Source organism: Misgurnus anguillicaudatus, chromosome 3 (assembly GCF_027580225.2).
Source record: "Misgurnus anguillicaudatus chromosome 3, ASM2758022v2, whole genome shotgun sequence".
Classification (NCBI taxonomy): domain Eukaryota; kingdom Metazoa; phylum Chordata; class Actinopteri; order Cypriniformes; family Cobitidae; genus Misgurnus; species Misgurnus anguillicaudatus.
Window position 1 is genome coordinate 40,071,552 of NC_073339.2, and position 11,331 is coordinate 40,082,882.

The following is an 11,331-nucleotide window of genomic DNA, read 5'->3' on the forward strand; positions in this document are numbered from 1 at the left end:
ATAATATAGTTATGTATATTATATTGCATTTTTGTCAACAGATCCTTCCAAAAGTCCTGATTACAGGATGAAATTTTGAGCAATGGGCTTGTCCCTTCAAAGTTCTTCTTGGAATGATTCCCTAAATGTAACCCATTATAGCACTGGGAGTTAAAGCCAGACTTTCACTGACCTGTTTTTCTTTCTTAATGTTTGCTATATTATTCATGCACACAACCGCTCGCTGTATCAGTAAACAGTAGAAGACGTAAGTCAAAGGATTGGGTATACAAGTCAAAACTATGTAAACATTACCACGTCAGAGTTCCGAACACCAATTTCCTTCCAAATGACCCTTAGGGATCTATTTAAACTCAATTAAGGATGCAGCAGTAAAGTGCGCTCGGGACAAACTTAGACTAGAAATTTTTAATACCTTACGTGAACTTTCATTAAATCAACGATACATTGATACACAGATAACATAACTATTATGCAGAATGACGTTCTATCAGTAAAACACTTTAAGATTGACAAATCAACAGAAATAATGAAGAATAACTTGCAATATAAATAACACATTGCATTATGATTACAATTTTAAAAAGGACCATCATAAAACAATTAAATAGTGTAATTTTATAATTTTAAATTCACACAAGGTTTAATTTGTTTGTTCGCTAGAAAAATCATTTGTGCAAAAAGGCTCACAAGTGGTTATCACAGTAACTGAAAATAACATAAGGCAGGTTCTTCATCAGCACTCAGTCACACCGTGGAGAAAATCTTTGCACCGACCACAGGTGGTTGAAATTTAAGCCTGCAGTGCTTCCTCTTCTTTCAGTTGTTGTTTGTATCTACACCCACACAAATACAAAGTGTGTCACACCACTTTTGCATTATTGTTTCGCCATATTACTGCTGGAGCTAAAGGAACACAATAACCAGCTGGAAACTTGTACGCCTAAACTACTATGACCTCTAAAGTACGCACGCACACACACACACACACACACACACACACACACACACACACACACACACACACACACACACACACACACACACACACACACACACACACACACACACACACACACAGCCATTGAAAGCATTTATGTCTTGGGCCATTAATAATAATTTAGTCATCTTTTAAAAGCAGAAATGAAATGTTGCATACACTAGACCATGTACAATATGAAATATTTAAATAATTACAATTGCCGGAAAGGTCAATCTGCAATATATGTAAATTATTTTTGTGTAATTGAACCAATGACCTCTACCTAAAACGAATCAAGCAATTTTTAAACAAAAGCATTTTAAATTATATTCAAATGATAGACATTCGTAAAATTATTTCATGTTGTAGCCTCTTATGGAACGGCTGAAAGTCCACAAGGGGGCGTATTTGTTCCTCAGACGTTGCACAATAAACGTGACATCCGAATATATTCATTATAAATCGTGAATGAAAAGTGAGATTTGAACAAATGTCCGTTAGTGAACTAATTGTATACAGTATTTATATCGTAATTTGGTCAGAAACATCAAGATTGTGAGATGAACAAATCGTTTTGGATTAAAAGGCTTGGATATTCCATTTCCTTGGACTTTTGGGGATTTATGAACAATTTGTTTTGGACAATTTCACCGAAGCGGATAAAGGGAAGATTTTAAAGGTAAGTAAATATCCTAAATCGGCGCCGCCCGGTTCAGGTAACTAACAACTAGATTACAGTTTTATGACTGCTAAAAATCATATTATGCTTTGTGTGTGCGCTTAATGGAATCCCGAAAGTCTAAGCTTTACAACGATGTGCCGCATGACCGTATATTTTGAAGATTTAATGCTTCAAAGTTACAATGACGTAATGCAGCGTGCAAGGGAGGGGGTGTACCGTGTACGGCACAGTGTTCCTGTCATGACCCGGTCTCTCCATTTCTTGTCTTATCCGAGTTGTGAGAGATTAGGTTGTGACAGTACGTGTCTGCCCTGAGAGAGTTGTGTGACATGCCCTTCTGCTGTCCACGTTTCTCTCAGGGTTCGTGAATTGTTTCCCGCTCCCTTATGTTTGATTAAGCTCCAGGTGTCTGTTGTTAGATTTCCCTATTTTATACCCTTCTGTCTTGTCCTCCGTGCGTTGGTATTATTCTCTGTTTCCTACAAGATCCTCGTGTTTAATCCTGTTCCTTGTCTCATGTGTAAGTTTATGTAGTTTAGTGTTTCCAAGTGTTGATGTCAGTTAGTTTAGTTCTTGTGTTCTGTTCCTGTAATGTTTTACCCCCTCGTGGGTGTTTTGGTTCTTTGTTCTGCGTGTATTAAAGTATTCTTTATTTAAGTCTGCATTTGGGTTTTATTCATCGTCTTCCCCGTGTACCGATCGTGACAGTTCCTTATCAGGTTAAAATGTAGCCAAGTGTCACAAATGTATAAAAGTGTGACCAGTTGCTTTGCTTGAGGGGTTTTCTTAAAAGTTTATAAATTATCATTGGACTGCATGCCTTTATAACACATCAAGGATGCCATCATATAAACATTTTGCTAAAGTTCACAAAAGATTTTATAAATGGCAGCAAATTGAACTAAGTAAGTTACCCGGTGGCCAAATTTTGTAAGTTACCCAGTGGCCAAATTTTGTAAGTTATCTGGTGGCCAAATTGTGTAAGTTACCCGGTGGCCAAATTTTGTAAGTTACCCGGTGGCCAAATCGTGTAAGTTACCCGATGGCCAAATTTTGTAAGTTACCTGTAGGACAAATTTTGTAAGTTACCCAGTGGCCAAATTGTGTAAGTTACCCAGTGGCCAAATTGTGTAAGTTACCCGATGGCCAAATTTTGTAAGTAACCCAGTGGCCAAATTTTGTAAGTAACCTGGCGGCCAAATTGTGTAAGTTACCCGGTGGCCAAATTGTGTAAGTTACCCGGTGGCCAAATTGTGTAAGTTACCCAGTGGCCAAATTGTGTAAGTTACCCGGTGGCCCAATTGTGTAAGTTACCCGGTGGCCAAATTTTGTAAGTAACCCAGTGGCCAAATTTTGTAAGTAACCCGGTGGCCCAATTGTGTAAGTTACCCGGTGGCCAAATTTTGTAAGTTACCCGGTGACCAAATTTTGTAAGTAACCCAGTGGCCAAATTTTGTAAGTAACCCAGTGGCCAAATTGTGTAAGTTACCCGGTGGCCAAATTGTGTAAGTTACCCGGTAGCCAAATTGTGTAAGTTACCCGGTTGCCAAATTTTGTAAGTTACCCGGTTGCCAAATTTTGTAAGTTACCCGGTCGGTTGCCAAATTTTGTACGTTACCTGGAGGCCAAATTTTAAGTTACCTGGTTGCCAAATTTTGTAAGTTACCGGTAGCCAAATTTTGTAAGTTACCTGGAGGCCACATGTTAAAAGTTACCCGGTGGCCAAATTGTGTAAGTTACCTGGTGGCCAAATTGTGTAAGTTACCCGGTGGCCAAATCTTGTAAGTTACCCGGTGACCAAATTTTGTAAGTTACAAAATTACACTTTTTTTGGGAAGTTGAATAAACTCAAAACTTTAACTTTAACAACTTACTTTTTATAAGTTGAAACAACAAATCTTTTTTGTAAATTAAAAAAAATTGTAAGTTACCTGGAGGCCAAATTTTGAAAGTTACTTGGTGGTCAAATTTTGTAAGTTACCTGGTGGCCAGTGGCCACATTTAGTAATTTACAAATAATAGTTGACACAACAACTTTTTTGGGGGAGGGGTTAACTAATATTTTAAGTTGAATAAACTTAAATGTGTAGTTGCTCACTAAACCAAGATAAATGTGCTTGTCTCTGTGTATTGACCCTAAAACAGAAATCTGAAAAACTTTTCTCCTGTTGCCATACTAACCTCCATATTCTAATGAGCTGCATGCTGCCACATATCCCCAGGAAAAAGTTAACAGCAAACAGAGCCCAGTTTTTAGGGATGATAACCATGCAGTACCTTGACCAAACAAGTCCTGGAAAAAACAGAAAGAGTTCCAGTTAGCCAACAACATTGTGCCTAGGCCTGCAATGGCCATCATAGACTCCACCCCCCTGTGACCCAGTAGAGGACAAGCGGGTTTGGAAAATGCATGGATGTATTATACCAACTGATTGTGTTATGTATTAAAAAAACTAATTTCTAAAGATACTAGATGATTAACAAAGCACAGTTAAACAGTTGCTATGTTGGTTGGGTGGTTGCTTACTGAAGTCTCTCTCTGATATTCTGGTCCCTAGATATGGTAAAAATCAATCCTCCTTCAAAGTTTAACCTGTAAACTAAAGTAATAGCACAACTACCCTTCCCTCAATAAGTCGCACATATTTTGAGGTACATTATACATGTCTGCAGCAAAAATAATGTGGGAAGGGCTGCTCCTATTTCATTTCTTGGATCCGTTTTCAAGTATTTCTATTTTTGGCCACATTAATCTCAGGTTACTATGAGGCTTTAGATATTCTAATCTAGTGGACACTTATCAACACCAGTAGCTGTATTCAATTTTGACCAAACAACAACAGTGTCCCTCCGTCATTGCACTTTGAACCAGTAGACTACCTGTGGCTGTAATGACGCAGGACTGGGAGACGCTGAGCTTTTCTGGTGGTCGGGTCATATCAGAGAATCCAGCCACAACTAAACCCTACAACAAAGAAAAGATAGAGAGCAAATAGATTGAGCCTTGATCAGCATTCACTGTAGCATTACAACCAGTGTTGGGGTAACACATTACAAGTAACGTGCATTACGTAATAATATTACTTTTCTGAAGTAACGAGTAAAGTAACGCATTACTTTATAAATGTACACATTAATATTTGAGTTACTTTTTAAAAAAAGTAATGCGAGTTACTTTTCAGTTTAATTAATTCGATTTAATAAAAACAATGTACTGAATAAAACTGAATGTAGTTACGTAGAATTATACGCACTCTTATGCGTGCGCACCTATACAGGAACATTTTGAGTCAAAAACAAAAATGGTAGGTCAGAGCTTGACATTTTTGCGATGGAAATATGCAATTTCTAAATTCAGAACTTTTCAATCATAAAAACACCTGCAAGGCCTGAAAGAGATCAAGCCTCAGCCAAGTAAGAAAAAGTAACGCAAAAGTAACTTGAAAGTAACATAAGTATTACTTTCCATATAAAGTAACTAAAACCCCATTCACACAGACCTTTGGTCCCAGAAAATACCCGTAAAATTGCCAGACAAGCGTCTGTGTGAAAACAAACTCGTCCCGTTAATCTTCTGGGATCGTTGCCGGAAAGAGGACCTAGTCAGATACACGGATAACCCTCTGTGTGAACAAGAAGCCGAAAGAATGCCGTAATGAGTGGCGTGTCGTAGTGAGGACGCGCGCATCATCACAACAAAAGTTATGGTTCAGCTCCTTAAAAAGAGAGATAACATGCATATAAACATTCACCACGAGATATATTGCAAACTATATTGAAGCAGTTATCAGGAAATGATAAATGAGACGCATAAACAATGACGCACATGCCGTAGTGAGGACGCGCGTGTCATGGCAACATGAAGTTGGTTCAACTCTTTAAAATGAGGGATTTACAACATTCACGACGAGAAATGTCAGAAAACTGGACTGAAGCAGATATCAGGTAAGTTAGCTCATTACTTACTGCGTTGAAACGGAGATCATTCAGCAGCATAAAAGAATATGGCGTCACATGCTCATTTGAGCTATAATAAAGGAAAATACCCGCGCATCATCCCAAAAAGATATATCATTCAGCTCCTCAAAATGCGGGTTTTAAATGCATTTAAACAATCGCGATGAGAAATGTCTGAAAACTGTATTAAAGCAGAGATCAGGGAGCTCGTCAAATATCCACTCAGAAGCTGAGATCATTCACCAGCATTAGAACGGTGCGTCACGTGCTCCTTTATAGTCTTATCATAAACAAAAATGCACGCGAGTGGCTCTTGGAGAGAGAAATAATATATAATATGCAAACTTCAGACGCTGCGTAGAAGAGAGGGCGGGACTTTCAACAGGTCACGTGTCTTTCCGGGACCATAGATGCCGGGTAATCATGGCAGTGTGAATGAACAAAAAATCTAAGGATCCCGGAAAAATCCCGGATGCCTTTCCTGTGTATTTTACATAATGTCTGTGTGAAAAGGGCTTAAGTAACGCGTTTAGTTACTTTATGGGGAGTAACTTAATATTGTAATGCATTACTTTTAAAAGTAACTTTCCCCAACACTGATTACAACACTGCAAATATGCAAAGTGCGAATGTAGTTCATATGTTAGTTTCACATTATTTTATTATTACATTCTGATTAAGCAAAAAATCTTTTCCATGGCATATTTTAGGAGTGTATTTTACTGTGGTACAAACAGGATGCCCAGCTCACCCATTTGAAAACTGGTGCCCAGAAGAAAACTGTCTTTGGTCCTGAGAGAGAGAGAGAGAGAGAGAGAGAGAGAGAGAGAGAGAATTTTTGAGAAATGATGTTGATCTAAAAGCTTGAAATTGTTAGGAATTGACTTGACATGCGACTGGCCAGAACTGAATGCTGATGTGAGAAAAGAAAAACCACACAAACGCAAGAAACTGAATTTCCCAAAAATGTTACGCTTAGTAAGCAAACAGTCAATAGGCTTGTGATTACATAAGATCTACCCACTAAAAACTATATACAGTATACTAATATAATGACACACAAATATTAATCAGATGTGTATAGCAAGCATTGACCTATTCAAAATGTTTACATTTTAAACATAAAATAGAATTATTCCACTTCCTTAAAAAATGTTGATAATTTACTTACCCCCATGTCATCCAAAATGTTTATGTCTTTCCTTGTTCAGTCGAGAAGAAATTAAGTTTATTTGAGAAAACATTTCAGGATTTTTCTCCATATAGTGGATTTTAGTGGACCTTAACAGTTTACTGTTTCACTAAAGCTTCAAAGGTCTCTAAATGATCCCAAACGAGGCATAAGGGTCGTCATTTTTGCCAAGAAAAATAAAAAATAAATGCTTTTCAACCTCAATTTCTCGTCTTCCACTAGCCTCGTAATGCGCCAGCGTGACCTTACGTATCACGTAATCACATAGGACGGTAGCAGTGGCGGCTCGTGACTGCTCTTCCGAGGATGCGCTAATTCAAAATAAGTGCTCGGATTGTCACGTGTGTGGTTCCCTTTTCCAAAATATGTGTCCTGCGTGTGGAGAGATCCTGTGTGCATCACGTGTTTTTGGCAAAATAAGTGCCTGCTGCACACGCGTCAAAACCGTTTATGATAAAAGAGATGCTCGCGTTCCCTAAATACACGAAGACACTCCCTTAACAGTAAACTCTGATTACGCATGAGATTATGCGAGTATCTAGCAAACGCGAGTGTCTCTTTTCAAGTTCAAGGCAGCAGGCACTTATTTTGACATGACACGTGATGCAGACACGATCTCTCAAAGCGCCGAACACATATTTTGAAATGACGAACCACACACACATGTTGTGACGAACTTCACATCGTGCGCTTCAAAAAAAGAAGTCACTGGACGGTAGTGATGTTACATTTGAACCAAGGTGTCGGAGCTTGTGTCGAGCAAAAATGGGTGTGCCAGGTGAAGCCTCGATTCGAAGCTTGTGTTGTTAACGTAGATATCACATGACCAGTTACAAACGAAACTTCACTTTCTGCTGTCACGTGCGCGCCTTGCTTTATGTGTCAGAAAGTTTGAACCCCAGAGGTTTTTGATAAGTTCTTTCCCTTATTCACATTTTAATCCAATATACTACGTTATGATAGTATTGTTTGTACATTTACTTCTGTGTGTGTTCGATTATGTGCGTGTGAACAATATACTGTATAGTACAGTATTGAATCGTATGAATATTAAAGGTCCCGTTCTTTCTGTGTTTTTGAAGCTTTGATTGTGTTTACAGTGTGCAATATAACATGTTCATGTTTCTGGTGTTCAAAAACGCAGTATTTTTCACACAATTTACTTATCTGTATAGCGCTGTTTTCACTGTCCAAAAACAGGCTGATGTGTTCCTTGTTCTATGAAGTCCGTCCTTCAGAAATACGTATCGAGTTCTGATTGTGTAGCTTGTTTACTGTGTTGTGATTCGATAGCAGCTTAGCTTGCCGTTAGCTTAGCTGGTGACTGACGTATTTCTGTGGGCGGAGTTTAGTCAAAAACTGTTATACTGACGTCATTAAAGCAGGAAGTAGAGGGCTGTAGTCCATACCGGCTGTTCGCTGTAGGCTTTGTAGGCGAATTCTGTTAAAGAAAATATATCGCCTGGCAGTAAACTTTGAGCTTTATCATTTTACAGGTATTATTTATGCTATTATAGCAACATTACACAATAACTAGGGTTTAAAAAATGAGATCAGAAAGAACGTGACCTTTAATTTATTGCCACACTTGAATGGTTAAAGATGTGTAATGTGTGTAAATTTTAGCGGCATCTAGTGGTGAGATTGCGAATTGTGACCAACAGCTCACCCATGAATTTCAAAACGCATATGGTAGCCACCACCACAGGACAAACATTTTGTCGTCCGAAACAATGTAGGGACCAAACACACTCTGTAGAACAGTTTGTCCATTCAGGGCTACTGTAGTAACATCACGGCGACTTTCATGTAAGTTAATGAAAAAGAATACAATTCATAATGTAATGTGTTTACACACAACTGATAATATTGTTATGTATATTATATTGCATTTCTGTCAAGGGATCCTTCTAAAAGTTACACACTGCACCTTTAAATGAATTTAGTATATTGATCATTCACACAGATGCTGTACTCTAAGCTTTATTTGTACACATAACATTAAAATTAATCTGGATTTCATCATCTGGTTCGATTGATTTGTTAGACGAAAGTTAAACTTAATGTCTTTGTGCCAGTTTATTGTTTAAAATGGTCCGCAAGTGTGCGTTTCAAATATGTAATGCGTGACCTTTTGATGTGACAATGTAATACGTAAGGTCACGCTGGTGCAAGACGAGAAGTTGTACTTATTTTGAGAAAATGATAGATAGACCTTTATGCCTCGGTTGGGATTGTTTAGAGTTCTTTGAAGCTGTAGTGAACTGTTGAGGTTCACTAAAGTCTACTATATGGTCTATACCAGTGGTTCCCAAACTTTTTCAGCATGCGGCCCCCCTTGTGTACAGTGCATTTTTTCGCGGCCCCCCGAAAGAAAATGAATGACAAAAACATGTAAACATGTTTTAAAATCTAATATTTTAATTAACAAAACATATAAAATTATACCTAGTAGTGCTGTTGGTTAGTTGGCTTGTTATTTTTTAGGTTTAATTACACAGAATTCATGATAAATTAATGAATTTTATAAAATGTCATAAAACTGGGGCTCCCCTGGCACCATCTCGCGGCCCCCAGTTTAAAAACCACTGGTCTATACAATCCTGCAATTTTTTCCTTTAAAAAAAAACGTAATTTATTTTCCACTTAAGAAAGAAAGACGTAAACATCTTGGATGACATGGGGTTAAGAAAATTATCAGGATTTTTTTTCTATGAAAGTCGAGTATTCTTTAATAGCAAATTCTCCATCAAGGTCACACAACAGAATCCAAATGAGAAACCAGATCTAGATTAACATTACATTAACATTTTTACTCAGCAGATGCTTTTATCCAAAGCAACTTACAAATGAGAGAGCATTTAACATTAATGTTATAATAACAATAAGGGGTGGTTTCCCGGACCGGGTTTAGATGAATCCAGGAATAGGCCTTAGTTATTTTAGGAGATTTAAGTAGTTTTTCCCAACAGACCTTACGAAAAACAATACTGGTGTGCATCTTGAGACAAATCGAAGGCACTGATATATGTTAAGATACGTCAGGGACAAGATGTTTTTAAATTAAGGCAGCTCAAATGTTTTTTTTTAGTCTGGGACTAAGATGAGCCCCGTCCGGGAAACTGCCCCTAATATCAGACTGGCTCATTTAACTAGACCCCCCTCCCCTCACAAAACACTATAATAATCGTCACACCTAATATAAAGTCCATATGAATTAAAGTCACTTCTTAGCAAAATTATTATTTTTTGACCAACTGGTCACAAGGTCATTTTTTAGTAGGCCTAGATGCATGAATTCATTTCTCTTCAAGTTCACACAGCTGACCCCTTAGAGAAACTACTTCTATTGCTGTTGCCAAACAATGCAATGATTATTGTTGTTTACTAACCAAAAAGTTAAACATTTTGTCTTAACAGTGCTTGTGCTACCTTGATAAAAATAAAAAACAAATGCCACTTGGTTGGTATCTAATGCAATGACGTTTATTTATAAGCATGGCTAAAGTGTGCAGTCATTACGTCACTGTAAACATAAAATTATGGAGATAATTTGCACGAACAGATGCCACATTGGAGTCTATTAATGTAAATATAATTTTAAATAAATTGGAGTATTTCTATTTCTTTAACACTGGTGGATAATAGTAATTTCTTTACCAGCAGGGTGATTGTAGAGAGGTCTCAGTTTTGGCGTCAGCATTAACTCGATCCGGTCCAGGGTTCGGTGATATGTGGCTCTCAAACCACCGGAATAAAAGCGACATGACCGCAGTTGCATACAAACCCTGCTGCGACTCATGGTTTCCAGTATCATGCATGCAGTGCTTCAGAGCATTGCGGTGGATCTTCATGTAGTTCACACCTCCTCTCCTCCCTCTGCTTGTAACCTATCACGATGCTGAAGACCCTGCTTAATCCAGGGGAACCTATACAGATTACGAAATGTGAGTTTGATTGTAAAGGATCACATTTAGAATAAATAAATGCATCGGTAATTTAAAAAGATCTTAGCCTATAGCTATAATATAAATAAATGTGTTAGACCTTTGCAGGGTAAATGTGGTCATATCATATGATCTATTAATAGTTAACAGCGTAGTGGAATATTAAAGCACCTGCTGTCGATAGCTGCAATGACAGCTCTGCGCCACCAGATGTCCCTGTCGCTTCCATCAGCTCATACCGACGCTAAAAAAACAAAACCACATTATAAAATATTTGGCAAACTTTAAAATTAATACTTTTATTTTTTTTCTGTAAAAACCCTGTTTTCCTTATATTTATTTAATTTATTGTCGATAGTTGCAATGACAGCTCTGCGCCACCAGATGTCACTTCTATCGAGCCTATACGGCTCTCCTGATTTTGCCAAGTGGTTGATGTCTCAGGCAGGGCAACATTATGTTCACCCTGGGACAACATTTCAATCAACCAATCAGATTTCAGAAATAAGTTTACGGTTTGTTTTAAGTTTAAGCTTACAAAAAGGATTAGCTGTTTCTAGACCATTGTTTT

At 37.8% G+C, this 11,331-nt stretch overlaps 1 protein-coding gene across 1 annotated transcript; it reads right to left on the reverse strand.

The window, feature by feature from the left end:
- Window positions 1-393: 393 nt before the first annotated feature.
- mpc2a (mitochondrial pyruvate carrier 2a) lies at window positions 394-10,725 on the reverse strand. The gene is made up of 5 exons (XM_055205920.2): window positions 10,474-10,725; window positions 6,373-6,413; window positions 4,545-4,629; window positions 3,846-3,957; window positions 394-836 (listed from the first exon to the last, which is right to left on the reverse strand). Exons 1-5 carry the CDS (start codon window positions 10,628-10,630, stop codon window positions 794-796), a joined length of 438 nt encoding a protein of 145 aa, XP_055061895.1. The 5' UTR covers window positions 10,631-10,725; the 3' UTR covers window positions 394-793.
- Between the last annotated feature and the right edge of the window lie 606 nt (window positions 10,726-11,331).

Excerpts from the sequence above, each read along its gene's own strand:
- mpc2a (XM_055205920.2), bottom strand. The coding sequence starts at position 10,630 with ATGATACTGGAAACCATGAGTCGCAGCAGGGTTTGTATGCAACTGCGG. Across the intron at positions 3,958-4,544 it reads CTGCGTCATTACAGCCACAG|GACTTGTTTGGTCAAGGTAC; the intron begins GTAGTCTACTGG and ends TGTTTTTTCCAG. Across the intron at positions 837-3,845 it reads CAGCTCATTAGAATATGGAG|ATACAAACAACAACTGAAAG; the intron begins GTTAGTATGGCA and ends GTGTGGGTGTAG.